Below are 15,915 nucleotides of genomic sequence, written 5' to 3'. Positions count from 1 at the left end.
GTGACCACAATTGGGACTGGCAACTCAGTTGTTAAACAAAGCAATTGCTAAGTAAAACCATGACTGTGCTTATGATCTTACTTCAGCTTTCCTTTGCTTTACAGATCTGCAAAGGTCATAAACGCGAAATTTGGTTGCAAAGTTACTTTTTCATCACCGTCGTAACAAGTGGTCGCTGTACGAGGCAGTTGCTAAACGAGGACTACCTGTATATCCCACAGACTAGGAGGCTTCATACCACTTGTGAGGATGCTGATAAAATGACTACCTTCCTCTGTTGCATAAACAACAGAAGGAATCTTTTCTTTTTAAAAATCACTTGTTAATTTCCACTTTTCATCAAAGAAGGTTGACTGTTCTCTCTTTGCTTTGGTAACTTCAAATTAACATTTGAAATGTATTTCTTTATTATTTATTTATTTGCTAAATTTATCTAGCCGCCCATCTCATACGTGTGACTCTGGGTGGCGAACAAAGTTTAAAAAGAAGAGTACAGCAAATGAAAAAACATAACAAAAAGCAGTAAAAACATAACCATAAAACGTAAATGTTGGCAATCAGAATCCAAACTGATGACTTTTTGCACAGACTGAAGTCTATGTAACACATCGTCCATCTCCAACCAAGTAGTACAAAAATGAGCATCAGAAAAAGCGCAAATGCATGAAGGAGAGAAGGCCGATTTTTAAACTACATGGGGACAGAATACCCTCCCGACAGAACACAAATTATAAATTAGTTAAATTGAAAACGTGGAAATCTTGACCACGTTTTGAATTTGGAATTTATATCAATTTTGAGCTCAGATCAACGGAAAAAGAATTTAAGCAGCTAATGATACTCCATCAAAAACCAGGTTTGTCTGTCTGCTTTTTAAACAAACTTCTACTTATTTATAAAACATACTTTGAAGACAGCAGGAACCAGACCAGATGAGTTTCTGTCCATGTACCGCTCCCTTTCAGAACATTTTGAAGAACAGACACTTCTCACTTGTAGGAGCCTTGAATAGCACCTTCCAAGATCGTACCTATTTTACATACAAATAAGGGGAAATAAACCCCAAGAAATGCTCATTTACACCTCGTTCTTACCAGTTCCTCTTCTTCGGTATGTTACATTCACATGTAGTGCTTAGTGCTTCCTTGATGTCCTGTACTTAGATATATTGCTTTCAACTGCTTGTAAAAGGTGATTTTTAATATCCTAGTTCAGGGGCACGAGCCATTTAGGAATCCCACGTTAACTTAGCTGTGGAACAGGCCGTTTATTCTTTATGACTGAATGTACGGCTGAAGCGCACAAATTGCTGTATCCCTTAAAGGCTATTTATTGTAATGTCATTTTGTTCTTAACGGTAACCGAGTCTCGCAATGGCAAAAGAAACAAAAGGCTGCAATCAAGTGTTTTCGCAGTAGAACGCAACCAAACCGCCTCAATCTAATCACCCACACTTCCCGGATGTCTCAGATTTCAATCCCCATCACCCCCAGCCGCCACCAGCTAGCAAAAGCTTTCTCAGCCGCCGTGAAACCAGGCGCCCCCGCCGAGCCTTTCGCCGCCAGTTGTGGGCGGGGCTTGCCATTCCCCCAGCTTCCTGGCGCGCGGCCGCAGCGCGCGGCCGCGAAGGTGACCCGGGTGGCGGGGGGAGCTCAGTTGGTGGTGTCGCTTGCTTGCCAGCCATGCCCTGGCTGCGGAGAGCCGGCGGTCTGGTGGCAGCAGCAGCAGCAGGCTCCTTCCGTCGGCTCTTTTTCTCCCAGGTAAGGGCAGGAGCCTGGAAAGTGTGCCGAAGGCGCCTCTCCCCTCACCCTCTCCTTTCCTATGTCCCGAAATGCAGCGTCTGTGCAATTGTTGAACATTTTCTGGAGGTGTCCGCAGAGAAAAGTATATTTGGGGTAAATGAGACTGCTGCAGTCCTGCCTATAGGAGAGGAGTGAGCACCAAAGGACGCTGTGGGATTTATTTTTGACCTGACATTTCAAAATCAGAATACTGTAGGGCATTGTTTATTTCAGTGTCCCTGGCATGGTATAATGTGCAAGATTGTTTCATCCGAACCCCTGTATTCAGACGTGGATTCTGTCTCTAAGGCTGTAAAAGAATAGCTTTTACAGAGGTCCAGCCCAACATGACATCCAAATACTGATTTCCTAGGTGTGCACCAGGGTGAACTTTTCCCAGTTTCCAATGCCATATTCAGGGTGGGCAAGTGATGAAATATGTGTTACATTGTCTCAATGCAAACACAATCCCTGCTGTACTTCAGTGTAACATGATGCAAGTATGAAAGGACAGTTTGCATAGTGTCATGTTGGCATCAGGACAGTTTGCATAATGTCATGTTGGCATCAGGACAGTTTGCATAATGTCATGTTGGCATCATTGCGGTTAGGAACAGACACCTATGATGGGGCCAGAGTTAAAATGAGAAGAAGTACACACACAAAAAATACTTCCAAAAATAAACAAGAGCGCAGTTGCATATGCCTTTCCCTTACATACCTTTTCAGAAGTGATTCTCGCTGGACTCAGTGTGTTTTATTCTCACATAAGCTTGTATAAGCTTGCAGCCTCTGCTGAGAATTAATAAATAAATTCCCCACACAAGAGGGGGAGATGGTGATTCCCAGAGGATTCTGGGAGTTGTAGTTCTGTAAAAACATTTTCCAGGAATCTTCAAGAATGGGAAACGTAGATCTCTGGCAGTTGCTGAACTTAAAACTTTGATCAACTCCTGACATCATAGCCAAGGGGGTGGGATGCTGGAAGTTGTACTTCAGCATATCTGGAAGGCCACAAGTTTCCCATCTCTCCTTTAGGAGAAGCTTATATTGTTATTATATATGCATGCAGCCACTTTAGCCTTCATGTTGCTCTATCCAAGCAGAAACCAAGCTACTCAGCAAGTCAGAACAGGAAATCCTGGGTCCATATCCAGCAGTGTTACCACTTTATGAGGCCTACTTTGAAGTAGCAGTTAAGGTGCTGGACCAGTCCTCCCTTAGGCAAGGAAGCCAGCCAAGTGATTCTCTCTCAGCCCAACCCACCTCACAAGGGTGGAGTAGGGAAAATCGGAGGAAGTAACGTATGCTGCCTTGGGTTATACAAAATAAAGCAGTATATAAATCAGATAATAAAATTATTTGAGGATGTCAAATCATTATATGCCGTAGGAAAGCAAAACTCAAATTATTTCCATTGTTTATTTAGACAAACGCAGCAATCAGACATTGAGTGCAACAGAGTATGACTTAGCAAGTGAACATTTAAGGCAGAAAACGGGTAGGTGAATATACTTGTATCTTTGCTCTCTGCTGTATGCAACATCCCAGAAATGGGATTTGAGCATTTCCTCATGGCAGAAAGGAGTGGAAGAGGAAAAATGCCTTGAACTTTTCACCTGATAAAGCCTGGCATTCGCTAATCAGGCATCTCATCTTTTTCATAAAGCCAGTGCTTTCTCTGCCTTGCCTGATTGCAGATAAGAAGCAGCTCAGCTCTTTCAACCTCATCAGCCAAGCCAGTGATTGCAGCCAAGGAACCTTTTCCAGTGGACTTACAAGCAGGGAAGCGCTATGCCTGGTGTGCTTGTGGACACAGCCAAAAGCAGGTAGACTTCCAGCATTTATCCAGGTTTCTTTTATTTCCTTGTTCCAGGCTTGGAATCCACTGTCTTAACAAAGCTGGGAGGAGGGTCAGTCCACTATTTGAGTAGTTTATTGGCTGAGCATGAGGATGCCAGTTTTGTTTTTGCCAAGAAGAACTTTCTTTCCAGTACAGAAAGTTTTAGAGCCCTTCAACACAGCCAAGCTAAACGTTTCCGAAACGAACTTGCCTCTTCAGGTTTAACTACAGTCCCAGCTGCTCAGGCTAGGATGCTCTTGTAATCTGAGCGAAAATTCAGCTATAAAATCTATAGACAGAAAACACTCTTTTGTAAGGTTTGTTTACAATTCTGATTTTGTCTGTATTCAACAGCCCTTCTGTGACGGAACCCATAAGAAAAGTGCCCCAGAAATCTCTCCCCTGAGATTCACCCTCGAGGAAGCAAAAAAGGCCTGGTTATGTGGGTGCAAATATACCAAGAATGCTCCGTACTGTGATGGCACCCATAAGGAAGATTTTGTGCAAAAGGCTGACCTTCATTCCCAGCCACAGGTATAATGGGAGACCTCTGGGGAAACAGAAGAAGCACAGAACTCAGCAGGAAATCAGTCCTGGGGCTAAGGCATCAAGACATCCTACGGTGGAAGCCTTATTAAAGTGAATGGGAGCTGGAGGACCCCTGCACGGCTTGTATTTGTGTTGATGAAGCTTGGACAAGAAAATGAGCATTGTACCCCTGCTGCCTTGGTGAATCCTCACGGGCAGAGGGGAGCAGATTTTTCCAAGGGTTCTGTGCTTTCACTTGCTTTATCCCTTCTCCTTTGAAATTAACTATACTGAAAACCCTGTTTGACAACTTGCTGCTAATAAGGTCAGTGTTCAAAAATTGGTTCATTAGAATTGTAATGTTTATTTTGCTACCTTAATGGGCAGCCTGCAGCCCCAGGGCCACAAGCTTTGTAGCCCTCAGAGCTCCTGCTGACCATGACTACTCAAAATTGATAGCACAGTTACTTGCCCCTTGCCACTTTGAGATGGCAAACAGATAGTTAATATGTGGAATACCTACCAAGAAGCAGGTAAGTCCTATAAACTGGGCAGCTGTTATAGCTGAACTATGTTTGATGGAAGATCTGTCCTAAGATCATCAAGTACTATTAAAATGTTGCCCGTGTTCTATTGATATAATATTTAGATGAAAGGCAGAATTATATGAAATCTTAATGTGTATGGCTTTGGGTACTTTCAAATAAACATTCAAATATTTTGCCCAGAAATAATCTGGATTTTGTGGCTTTCAGTTTGCATCTTTGGAGTACTTTTGCATAAAGCTTTCTGATTCTAACAAATACAAATAGCTATTTTTCTCCTTCCCCACATGTTGCTCACATACTTCCCTCATAGCCTTATTCTCAGGAAGCTGGGATTAGGCCCCAGTTGATGTTCTGTACTTTCTCTTTACTGGTCTAAAAACATGCAATATAGAGCCCAAAATCAAATGCAGAAGTATATCATGGGGAGTTGGGGGGAACACCTGGCCTGGTGATAGTACTTATGGAAATGATATTGGAATAGTATTGATTGAAAACCAAATATGAGTCAGCAATGTGATCTGGCTGCAAAGAAGTCAAATGCAATTCTAGTTTTCATGGTTTTCAAATCACAGGACGTGATGGTTCCACTTTATTCTGTTTTGTCCGGATCTCACCTCACACTTTAAGAAAAAATCATACCAACTGGAAGAGGGTTAAAGATGGGCAGCTAGGAGAATCAAGGAAATAGAAACTAAATCCTGTGAAGAGAGATCAAAGGAGGTGGATATGTTTGGGCTTGAAAAGAGATGACTGAGGTGAGAATGTAATAGTGTTCTACAAATACCTGGAAGGAGATCACACAGAAGACAGTCAAGATCTTTTCTATTCCAACATGTAGTTCATGGAACAATGAATGTTAAGATACACAGTAGGTATTTATCAGTTGAGTATTGGAGCAGTGGAACCAATTACCCAAAGAGGTGTAGGGCTTCTCTTTAGTGCACATGTTCAAGCAAGGGCTTCACAGCTATTTGTCAGGAATGCTTTCATTCAGTGTTGCTAGTTGGGGGAATTCTGGGAGTTGAAGTCCACACCTTAAAATTGACAAGGTTGATAAACATTGCTTTAATTTGCATTATTGTATTGAGCAGGGTCTCACTCAAGGCACAGGTGACCAGGCTCAAATTATCATACTTCAGACACTTTATGTGAAGACTTAGTTTTCTGAGAAGGCTCTAATGTTGGGAAAGATGGGAAGAAAAGGAAGAAGAGGATGACCAGCAGCAAGGTGGATGGACTCAGTTATAGAGGTGATGGGTGCACTACTGAAAGACTTGAAGGATCAGGTTAAGGACAGATTATCATGGAGAAAATCTGTGTGGTCACTAAGATTCAACACTGACCTGATGGCACATAATCAATCCATTGAGTAGGAGATTGGACTTGTTGGTCTAAAAGCCCCTTCCAGTTTTCTCCAGGCACACAGTGGATTGGGGTAAGATCAGAAGAAAGAGAATGGGTGTGGAACTTGTAACCCACCAGATATTGCTAGATACAACTTTCCAAACTTGGTCAGCACGCACAGTAGTGAAAGATGCTTCAAACTGTAATTCAGCAATATTTGAAAGGATACAGAGTCTCCAACTTTTCTTCTCTTTCAGAAGAAGAAAAAAGCCATTATGAAGTGGAAAAACAGCAGAGAGAGCATGATTGTATGAGAAGTTAAGCTATTCTAGCATGCTGCACACCACCATCTTAGCTCTGGTCCCAGACTTACTTAAGGCTAAGCCTGTGTTTGAAACCAGAACAGCTGCACCCACTCCCTTGCTTGGGGGGGAATAAGATGGTAAAGGTTAATTTGTATTAATTTACAAAAGTGAATAAATTCCATGTGAAGAGGCTGGGTCTCATGGTAGTTGGGGCACTATCTTTCTTTTGAGCCTGCTGCCCATCAATTTTGATGACACAGGTGGCTTGATGGCAGTCTCTGAATGCAAGATCTGATACTGGGCAGATACCTGTTATCAGTGACCTTATTTTGGACAAACATGGTGAGCTATCTTGCAGGGCTAAACCCTAGTTGGATAAAGAATGTGCAAGTCTTAAATATCTTCCAGATTTTAGCATTAACCATGTTAGAAGGTATCGCAGGATTGTACAACCTGCAACTCTTGAATCACATGCGGCATCTGATTCTGTCGCATGGCTAAAAGACAAGTCTTGTCCTTGACTTGAGACATATTGTGTCCTCTAAGCCCAAGTTGGGCAGGGAATATAGGTAGCCCTGGGTTATAGCAGAGAGGGCAATGGTTGTGGCCAAACCCACACTTCTAAGTTTATTTTTATTTTATTGATCTCCAAGACCTGCATGGATATTGGTGACAATGTTACATCATCGCCAGAGTGGATGGAACCAACATTTTCATGCTGTTGTCTTTTTAAAATGGGTTTAAGGAACAGAATAAGTGTCTTACACTACTACTAGGTTTAAGGCATCCTTTTTGTCCATAGCCTCTTTTCCAAAATCTGCTCCGAGGGCTAGTCTATCAAACTGTGAAATCAGGTCCTGGTTTTACAGCGCACCATTTTCAGAAGTTTAAACCTGCTGTTGGGAATCTGCAACATGAGTTGGATTCTATTGAGGCATCATCCACTCTGCTGCTCAATCATTTTCCTGACTGAATTGAAGAAGATGCATTGAATTGGAAGTGGCATTAAGAGCCAAGGCTAATATTTCAAAGGATGTCAGTATCTACCAGACAGACACTACCTGGAGTGGATTTGGAGTGACTCTGGCTTGCATTTGAGAAATAGTGAATGAGAGAGAGAGAGGAAATGGTCCCTACTGCCTTTAAGAGAGGATTATTTAAAGAAATACAATTCTTCTTAAACCAGCATTGTGTGCTAACCTTGTAACCTTTAATGCTCTAAATGTAGTAACTGTAAATGTAGTTGTAAACCTTTAATATTCTAAATGTAGAGGGTCAGCTTATTTGAAGGAACGCCCTCACCTTACGATCCTATCTGTATATTAATATCTGTGTTGGTGATCCTTGAGGATCTGCTGGTTAGCTCTGGTAAGTCAGTAGCCACAATTAATAGGGCTGCAAAGAAGCAGAACTATGGCATGCAAAGATTGCAAAGATTTCCTCATCTTCCAGGATGTTATTACTTGGACTGCATCAGAATGGGAACATTTTTACATTTTTGGCACGAGTGATCGTTTTTCTACAGTGCTTAAGCAATCACACCATTTGGGTGGAAATCAGCTTAGTGGTGGCATCTCTGTTGCAACTAAAGTCAATCTGGTCAGCAATTCCTGCCTTAGGTAATCACCTGCTTCAGGCATCCCGGGTATAAAGTCTGCTTTCAAGAGGTCAGATGTCAGATTGCATCACTGGCTGTGCAGCCGCTGGGGCTCCTTCATGACTAGTCATAGAATAACAGTTGCAATTCTTCAATCGCCTAATAAGAGCATTTTGCTAAATGCTGCTACTATTCACAGAAGCCCCTGCTACTTAGAGAATTTTGAGTAAGAGCAAGGCTGGCTCACAATGAGCATTTTTTATCAACTTGCCCGTTCTGACATCTTGTGAGCTACTAAAGAAAAATTCACTCCCCCCCCCCAAGTTTTATTCCATTTTCTGTAAATTCTAGGGTAGCTTGAATTAATCCAAAAGGAAAGTAGTTGCTTCAAGGAATGAAACAAAAAGTTGATCCTATCCCACCTAAAAGAGAATAGAGGCTTATTTTACAAAAGAAAGAGATTCTAGGAAATTATACTATGAATGCCACTGAAGGAAAAGAAAATTATGTGTAGCTAGCTCTGTTTTCCTCATATTTCAAGAAATTATTTAGTGAGCTAATACATATGCCACTTTTTAAAAACCTGAAGTGAAAAAAATCCTATCGCTCTTCTGCTATTTAAAAAAAAAAATTAAAATTCCATTATTTGCTGTTTCCAATCTGATCCAAGATATCCCTTGTAACAAAGAGTCATCCTTACAACAGCAGAATTAAATATTCAATAATTTATACTAGACCGAAATATACAATAAAATAGAATCATTTAAATAATGTGCACCTTTGAGAGTTTTTTGCAAGGTAAATAAGCATAAATAAACCCATGCCTGTTAATAAAAAATGTCCAAAAAGTGATCCAGATGCAGATGGGAAGAGGAATTTGCTCTATGAGATTAGAAGGAGGACTCAGACTTTAGTGCCCCCAAGACCGTCTGTCACGTGCAGTGAATTGCCCGGTGTGGCTGGGCCGCAGTTTGCGTGCTGCACAGCTTCTCTGCTCTCTGTTCAAAGGCTGATACCATCTGCTTGATTATCTCATTAAAGAAAAGATTAGCCAGTTGGGAGTGGAGGATGGACTTAAACTCAAAGGAGACCTGTGAATGAGATGAAACCGATTTGCATAAATAGACACACACACACACACACACACACATAGATTTCTCATGCTTGATCATATCTGCCTGCTAAAATAAGTGTACAATAATACCAGGACATCAATACTGCAGAAACAAAACATGAAGAGAACTGATCAATCAGTGACAAATTTACAAAGCTGCAATAATTAAAGCATACACCAACCTTTGTACTTGTGATAAAACTGGACTTTGCCAACTTGCACATTCTTACCCCATATTCTGTTGGTTTTGGAGTCACTCCCCCTTCCCTATCAGGAGCTGGCATATGAAAGACACTTACGTAAAACCTGAGTGTGCAGGAATCCAGCCGTCCGGCGTGTCCAGGCTTAAATTGCCATAGTGTCTCCAGATGCTGAAATAACCGCCCATCTTTACTCACAGCCTGAAAGATGGACAAATCAGCAAAATTAATGCCTGCTTGGCTGAAACCCATTTAAACAGAAAAAACACCAGCTTGCATTTGACAAACCTTAATTAGGGATTAATCAGGTGGTCATTCTACCCAGACAAAAAGAACATGGCCATTAAAACCAGCATCCAATTCTCCTGATTTTTTTTTCTCACCACATTCATTTGCTTTAGAAATTATTTAAAAGAAGAGAAATTCAGGGAAATTCTCACAGGTGGAATGCCCAGGTGCAGTTATTTAGTAACAAGGTAACCAAAGGATGCACATGAATGTCCTGGATCGTTCTCTTGCAACTTGCAGCTATCTTGGCTATGAAATTCCCAAGGAAGATTTCAGGAGGAAATGCCTCTGATGGGGAGTAGTTGTAGCGATGCTACTATCCCTCTGCTTAAAGGACTCCTGTGCCTGAGAAACTTGGAGAATGTCCTCTTCTCCTAAAGAAATTCAGAGGAACTCTCCACCTGATTTCTGTGTCCAGAAACCTGGTGGATAACTACAAAGGGCATTTTTCAGATGGGCAGCCTTGAACACCCAGAATTTCCCAGCAAGTATGGTCATTGCTGGGAATTTTAGGAGTTGAACTCCACTCACCTGAAGGTGCCATGGCTGGGGAAGACCAAGGGCTTGGTCAAACTCTATGCAAAACAGGATGCCTGCATGACAAAAACTTTTCTTGCAATATATACTGGGAGGGTAGAAGGGCAGGAATCACTTGAGAACTGAATACTCTTGGCTTAGCACCCAGCAATGACACTAACAATTGCACTAACAATAGCATTTAACTTTTGAATACATATGATACCATGAATGACTTGAATGGAATTTCACTTATACATTTTTTACATTATGCTGGAGCTTCTTATTTATTTAATAGATTTATACAGCTTCCCACCTTGCAAATGCAACTCTGGGTGGCCACAAAATTAAAAACTGTACAGACCAAGAAATAACAAAAGCAAGGAGAAACACACCATGGCAACTGAGGAAACCAGTAGCCAACCTATCTGGGCTCAACTAATACCCCACTTGCATGCCTGGAAGAACAGCCATGTCCTAAAGGCTTTCTGAAAGGCCAACAGGGTTGGGGCTAACGTAATGTCAGGTGATATGCATAATACTCTATTTTGAAAAGGAAGGTCTGGTGTCTCTAATGTATTAGCACCAGCACCATGTCACCTCTAGGGGGAAAACAGTACTGGAATGTCTGATTTTGAATAAGTTAAAGGCTTTGGGTAACAAAAAGATTTAAAAAATTGAATACATAGCAGACCAGCATTCTCTACCTTGGTGCTCTCCAGATGTGTTAGACTACAGCCTTCAAGCATCAGCATGTCCTGAAGGCAGCAGGCTGGGGTCAGCTATAGCAGATCTTCAAGTGGGGAAACATTAAGAACCTTGGTATCAGCAACGGTGCATTAAAAAAAGGGGGGGGAACCAACTTCAGTTTTGATGACTTAACTGAAGTTTGTCACATCTCTACTGACAAACTGTTACAACACTGTTGTTCTTTCTGAAAGGACAATGGCATAATTTCTCCCAGGCTGCTGCTGCTTTGCGTGTAAAGGGAGCAATGCCCAAGAAAGGGGAAATGAGTCATAAGCAGCAGCTACAATAGTTGAAACCAGATTCAGGTTGGGTTAACAATATTAGCACTAAGGGACAACTGTTGGGATGGGTGGTCAAAAAGTCAAGATGGCAGTAGCTGATCACATTTCAGTCCAGTATGATGTTTTGAATCCAAACAAATGTATTAATTTCTGGTTCAAAGTGTCATTAGAATCTAGAAAATTGGGTTAATTGGATGAATCATGGATTAGTAATTTGGGGGTTAGTGCATCCTGTGAATATGGCCAGTTTCTGATAAACAAGTCTCTCATATTGTCACCAACACTTTAACCCTCCCAAATATCATACATTACCCGGATCTGACAATGAGGCACTGTGGAGATCTCTGAGACATAGCGCTCAACCACAGGAGGAAATCCCACTTCCAATTCAGCCTGGGAGATGTCTTTGTGATGGGAAATTATGCGGGAGCAGCTACACCAGGGAACAAAATGCTGATAGCTACCAACATCGGCTACAATGTCATACATCTGGTCAACAGAGTACCTGCATGAGCAGAAGTAATGGGAATCGTGAGCAAGAACCACCAATCAGGGCATCAGGGCAAAGGTAGGAAAGCCTAAATTCTTGGATCAACCAAGCTTGCCCTCCAAACGTTTATTGGCATTGCTCAGTTCAGGCCTTGGATAAATGTGAAGTCTGATATCTGAAACATTACGCCGAATTTTGGTCATTGCTTCTCAAACAGATGTGAAAAGATTGAAGGAGCTTCTGTGAAAACAGAAGCATTTTAGCTTGGGAAAAAGATCCCTTTATTTGGCAGGGAAAATAAGCTGATGAACATTAGACATTTCCCCACCAAATTTTGGAGGGCAATCTCAGGATGTGAGATGGGTGCGTGTGGGCCACATCTGCTTAGTATGTTGTGAAAATCCAGCCATTAGTTCTTTGGTCTGATCCTTCATAGTTGTTCTTACATTCTTAGTATACACCAAGTAATCAATAAAAGAGTGCCTCTGAAGATGTACAGAGTGAACCAATAGGGGTCTGGTTTTCACTGAGGAGACAGACCTACATCTGGAATGATCTAAAAATATGATTGTATATTACTAAATGCCCCTCCATGCAAAAATAGAACCAAATCCCTAAACTTTTCTCATGTGGAAAAGCGATCAGGAGATACTACTAGAGAACTGGATAATTATATTTCATTAGGTGAGACCACAACACTCCCATCCCACCCAGTGAGACTTCAGCCAGAGACTTACAATCACTGTAAGAACAGAGCTACTCACGGGAGTTGACGGATTTCAGTGTATTCCATTCGCTTGGCACCAAGCAGAGGGGCTGCAAGATTGAAGAAGGACCGGCCCTGCTCTCTCATAACTAATCTGGAGTCCAGGAAAGAGCAGGAATTCACAGTCAGAGGAGCAAGGATCCTTGTGGAGCTTAAACATCTCCAGTGAGGCATATCTAACCTGTAGGAAAAGAGAAAAGGAGACATCAAAAATGGCAAGGATAAGAACAGGAAATGGTGAGCCTGGATCTAGGTCTTCCTTATTTCTCATCTGAAGGCAGATAATGCTGTTGATAAGAGCTTCCTTTAGGACAAACAATTGTTGGATCATCAGCCTTCTCCAAGTCTTAAGACCATGAGATTCCAGAATTCCCAGACACTGAAACACAGCTAGATCAAGTGGCAACTACTTGCCAACCTTAACTAATTCTTCCTATTAGAAGAAGAAAAAAAAGGAAAGGGAAAGGAAAAAGGTCAGACCTAGTTAATAATTGGAAAGGAGGAAATTCCAGGGCTGTAGTCTAGACTTGGGAGGATGAAAAAAAAATATTGGAAGAAGGCAATGGAAAACCACTCCTATAACGCTGCCAAGAAAATTATAGGGCCATATTTGTATTGTTCAGTTGTCAAGCTCAGTTGTGCCTATTCCTTTTTTTCTTGAAACACACTTAAAGGGCACCAGTATTACTTCTCTGAAATAATCAGAGAAAGCAGGATGGTCAATTCTGACCCTCGATAGATTCTTTTTTCCCATTTCCAATAGTGCATTTGCACATTTAAGAGCTGTTTAGCATGTTTGGTTTTACTTTGATTTTACTCTATACTTGTTCTTATTAAAGGTTTTTATACTATTTTTATTCTGCCACAAGTGGAATTAGCTTTATTATGGGAATTACTCAGAGATTTTGCTGTTAGGCAGCACATAAATTAATCAAGTTAAGGTTGCAATTTCACCTAGAATCAGTAAATAACTCCCACTAAATTGCACCTTAGTTGGGAGTAGACTTCCTATTGAGGCATGTATGATCATTCTCTCAATCTAAAGAATGGGGAGTTCAGAATGCTTATTTTTTTTATTGAAGTACATCAATTATCAATATTAAATACATTTTTATTATTATTTTTAATGCTATTATACCAGTTATATTGAATGAAAACGATCCTACTGATTATCACAGTAAGATCCAGCAAATGTATTGCTAAGCCTCAGAAGTGAATTAAGTGAAACTGGCAATGCACTCATTTATTCGGGTTATTGGAAATAAATTATATACTGTGTCCAATGGTTATGAGACTTTAGTCTCACATATTTAGCAATCACCGAGTTCAGGAGACCTGGGGGTATAAGACCATATATATCTACCTGGGAATAAGTCTCATTTTCAATGTGGTTTAGTTTTAAGTAGACATCCTAGGATTACTGTTGCATGTTCATTGAAGTGATAGCCTAAACATCTTCCACATGTTACTCTGCAAAAATAAATCCACAGATTCAGTGGGGTGATTCCCAGATGCGCATCTTCCGCGTTCAACTGCTTAAATAATGTGTTAAACATCGTTGCAAACAGGAATGATACGGTAACCGTCAGAAAAATCGGATTCCCATGCCTTGCTAAACCCGGCTTAATAAAACAGAGTTGCAGCGTTCACATAAACACGCTCTGCCTAAATGAATCACTTTTCTGTGACCTTCCCACAACCCGCTAACAAAATACTCTGTCCCGTTCTAGCCTAGCTTAACGTGTCGTGCGAACTCAGCCCATCAGCTTCCGGCCACGGGACCGTCTGCCTTTCTGCTCCTGGCAGCCGCTTTCGCCCGCCGGTGGGGACCAGGCTCGGTCTGGGGGAAACGAAACCGGCACCGAGAGAAAGGAAGGCAGCGCCTCCCGATCGTCCGACCCAGCCAACCCCGAGCCGCCGCTTCTTCCTCCGACGCTCGCTTTTACCGGGCTCCCCTTGGAAAGCGCGGGCGCAACCCGCTCCCGAAGAGTCCCCGAAAGGCATCCAAGCTCCGGCTGAGGTGGCTGGTCCCGGCCATCGCGCAAGAATGCCGCCCGAGGGCCCGCGACTCCGGATGAACCGGCGGGCCGCGAGGCCCCCGCCCCCAGGCCGGCCCTCGCTCCTCCCCTTCACGCCCTTCCAGCAGCGCCCGACGCGCCGACTGCGGCTGGCCTGGGGTGCCCGAAGTCCTTCGCGGACACCTGCACGGAGTTGCCCGCGTTAGCACAAAACGCCGCGCAGAAACCCGCAGTGGGCACCTGGCTCAGGATAAGCAACCATCCTTTCCCGGCCCGCCGTCGGCGCCTGTCCGGCGAAGGTCTTTCTTTTAGTAGAATAAGCTCCGTTATTCTTTACAACGATAGCTGGAGAGGAAGTAGTCCGATTTCCGATCCTTTTACATCCACACGTAGGCTGGGATCGCACAGCGCGCTCAGATGAAATGCGGTTGGCAACTGTGTGGCTTTATCCGCACCGCGCAGTATAAGCTTGAGTAGTTTTAACCTTGATTTACCGAATTAGCTAGCTGGCTGGATTCACACAAGCCACTGAATTACAACAAAACTATGCAAGCTGAAACCTCAACCCCAACAGTATACTGTGCAAAGACTGTGTTGTGAGGATCCAACCAATACTGTTAGTTCAGTGAGCCAGGCAAACCCACCAAATTGTTAAATCAGTAAACCATGGTTAGATTTGAACACAGCAATAAAGAGCAAAATTAGCTCTTAGGAAAACAACAAAAACAGCATATGTATTATGGGAAAAGATTTATGGAACAAATACAGGAATTATATAAAATACTAAAAAAAAATTAAATTGCCAAGAACTCTTAATTAGTTAAGAGTGACAGGGAAGGGGAATAAATGTGTCTGATTTCCAAGTCACACATGCAATGATTTCAGCACAAGTGGAAGACCTGTAGCCCTCTAAACTATGCAGGTCTAATCATGAAGGATGTCAAGAACTCAGCATCCAGAGTGGCAAAAAGTTTCAGGTTTAGACAGGATATGTGAGTAGCCTACAGCCTTGCAAACTGGGTCTTACTAAGTGCAACAGGGAGGGGGGAGTCTTAGGTTGCATCAATACAGGCAAGAAGAAAGCAAGTTTTCCTTCTTCTTGGGGGAACCTAAAGGACTACAGTTAAAATCAGACCTGTTCCCCTTTTTGAGCAAAATACAAATGGAGAAAAGAGAATCGGGCCATCTTTATTTTCAAAAACCTGGATATTTGTGGTACTAGGCTAAAAAGAGTGAATTGAAGCAAGACAGGTAGGTACGGGAGGGCATGAAAGATGCAAGTAGCTCGAAAATGTTTGTAAAATGAAGGTATCCAGTCACCATGCTCTTCTTCCTCTTTCCCCTTCTCTTTGCAAAAAAATTGAGTGGGAGTGAATACCTGCCCAGGCCCAGTGTTCATTTTATGGCAAAACACTTTCCCCTTTATTTAGCATCTCCTCTTCACTCCCACTAAGTGACAGCATCAAAGGGTCTGTCACCTTTGGGACATCTAATCACATAGATTAGTGTGATGTCCTTTCATTGTCTTTGAAGTCCTATTGCTTCC

The 15,915-nt window shown here is 42.2% G+C and overlaps 2 protein-coding genes across 2 annotated transcripts; one reads left to right on the top strand and one right to left on the bottom strand.

The window, feature by feature from the left end:
• Window positions 1-1,667: 1,667 nt before the first annotated feature.
• CISD3 (CDGSH iron sulfur domain 3) lies at window positions 1,668-4,906 on the top strand. The gene is made up of 3 exons (XM_063300746.1): window positions 1,668-1,760; window positions 3,482-3,610; window positions 3,979-4,906. The coding sequence occupies exons 1-3, from the start codon at window positions 1,683-1,685 to the stop codon at window positions 4,162-4,164; spliced, it is 393 nt and encodes a 130-aa protein (XP_063156816.1). The 5' UTR covers window positions 1,668-1,682; the 3' UTR covers window positions 4,165-4,906.
• A 3,750-nt stretch (window positions 4,907-8,656) lies between these two features.
• Window positions 8,657-14,416, bottom strand: LOC134495361 (coenzyme Q-binding protein COQ10 homolog B, mitochondrial-like). Its single transcript, XM_063300744.1, has 5 exons — window positions 14,298-14,416; window positions 12,350-12,532; window positions 11,408-11,600; window positions 9,360-9,461; window positions 8,657-9,037 (listed from the first exon to the last, which is right to left on the bottom strand). Exons 1-5 carry the CDS (start codon window positions 14,387-14,389, stop codon window positions 8,879-8,881), a joined length of 729 nt encoding a protein of 242 aa, XP_063156814.1. The 5' UTR covers window positions 14,390-14,416; the 3' UTR covers window positions 8,657-8,878.
• Between the last annotated feature and the right edge of the window lie 1,499 nt (window positions 14,417-15,915).

Source organism: Candoia aspera, chromosome 4, assembly GCF_035149785.1.
Source record: "Candoia aspera isolate rCanAsp1 chromosome 4, rCanAsp1.hap2, whole genome shotgun sequence".
Taxonomy (NCBI): domain Eukaryota; kingdom Metazoa; phylum Chordata; class Lepidosauria; order Squamata; family Boidae; genus Candoia; species Candoia aspera.
This window is presented reverse-complemented; position numbering and strand designations above follow the sequence as displayed.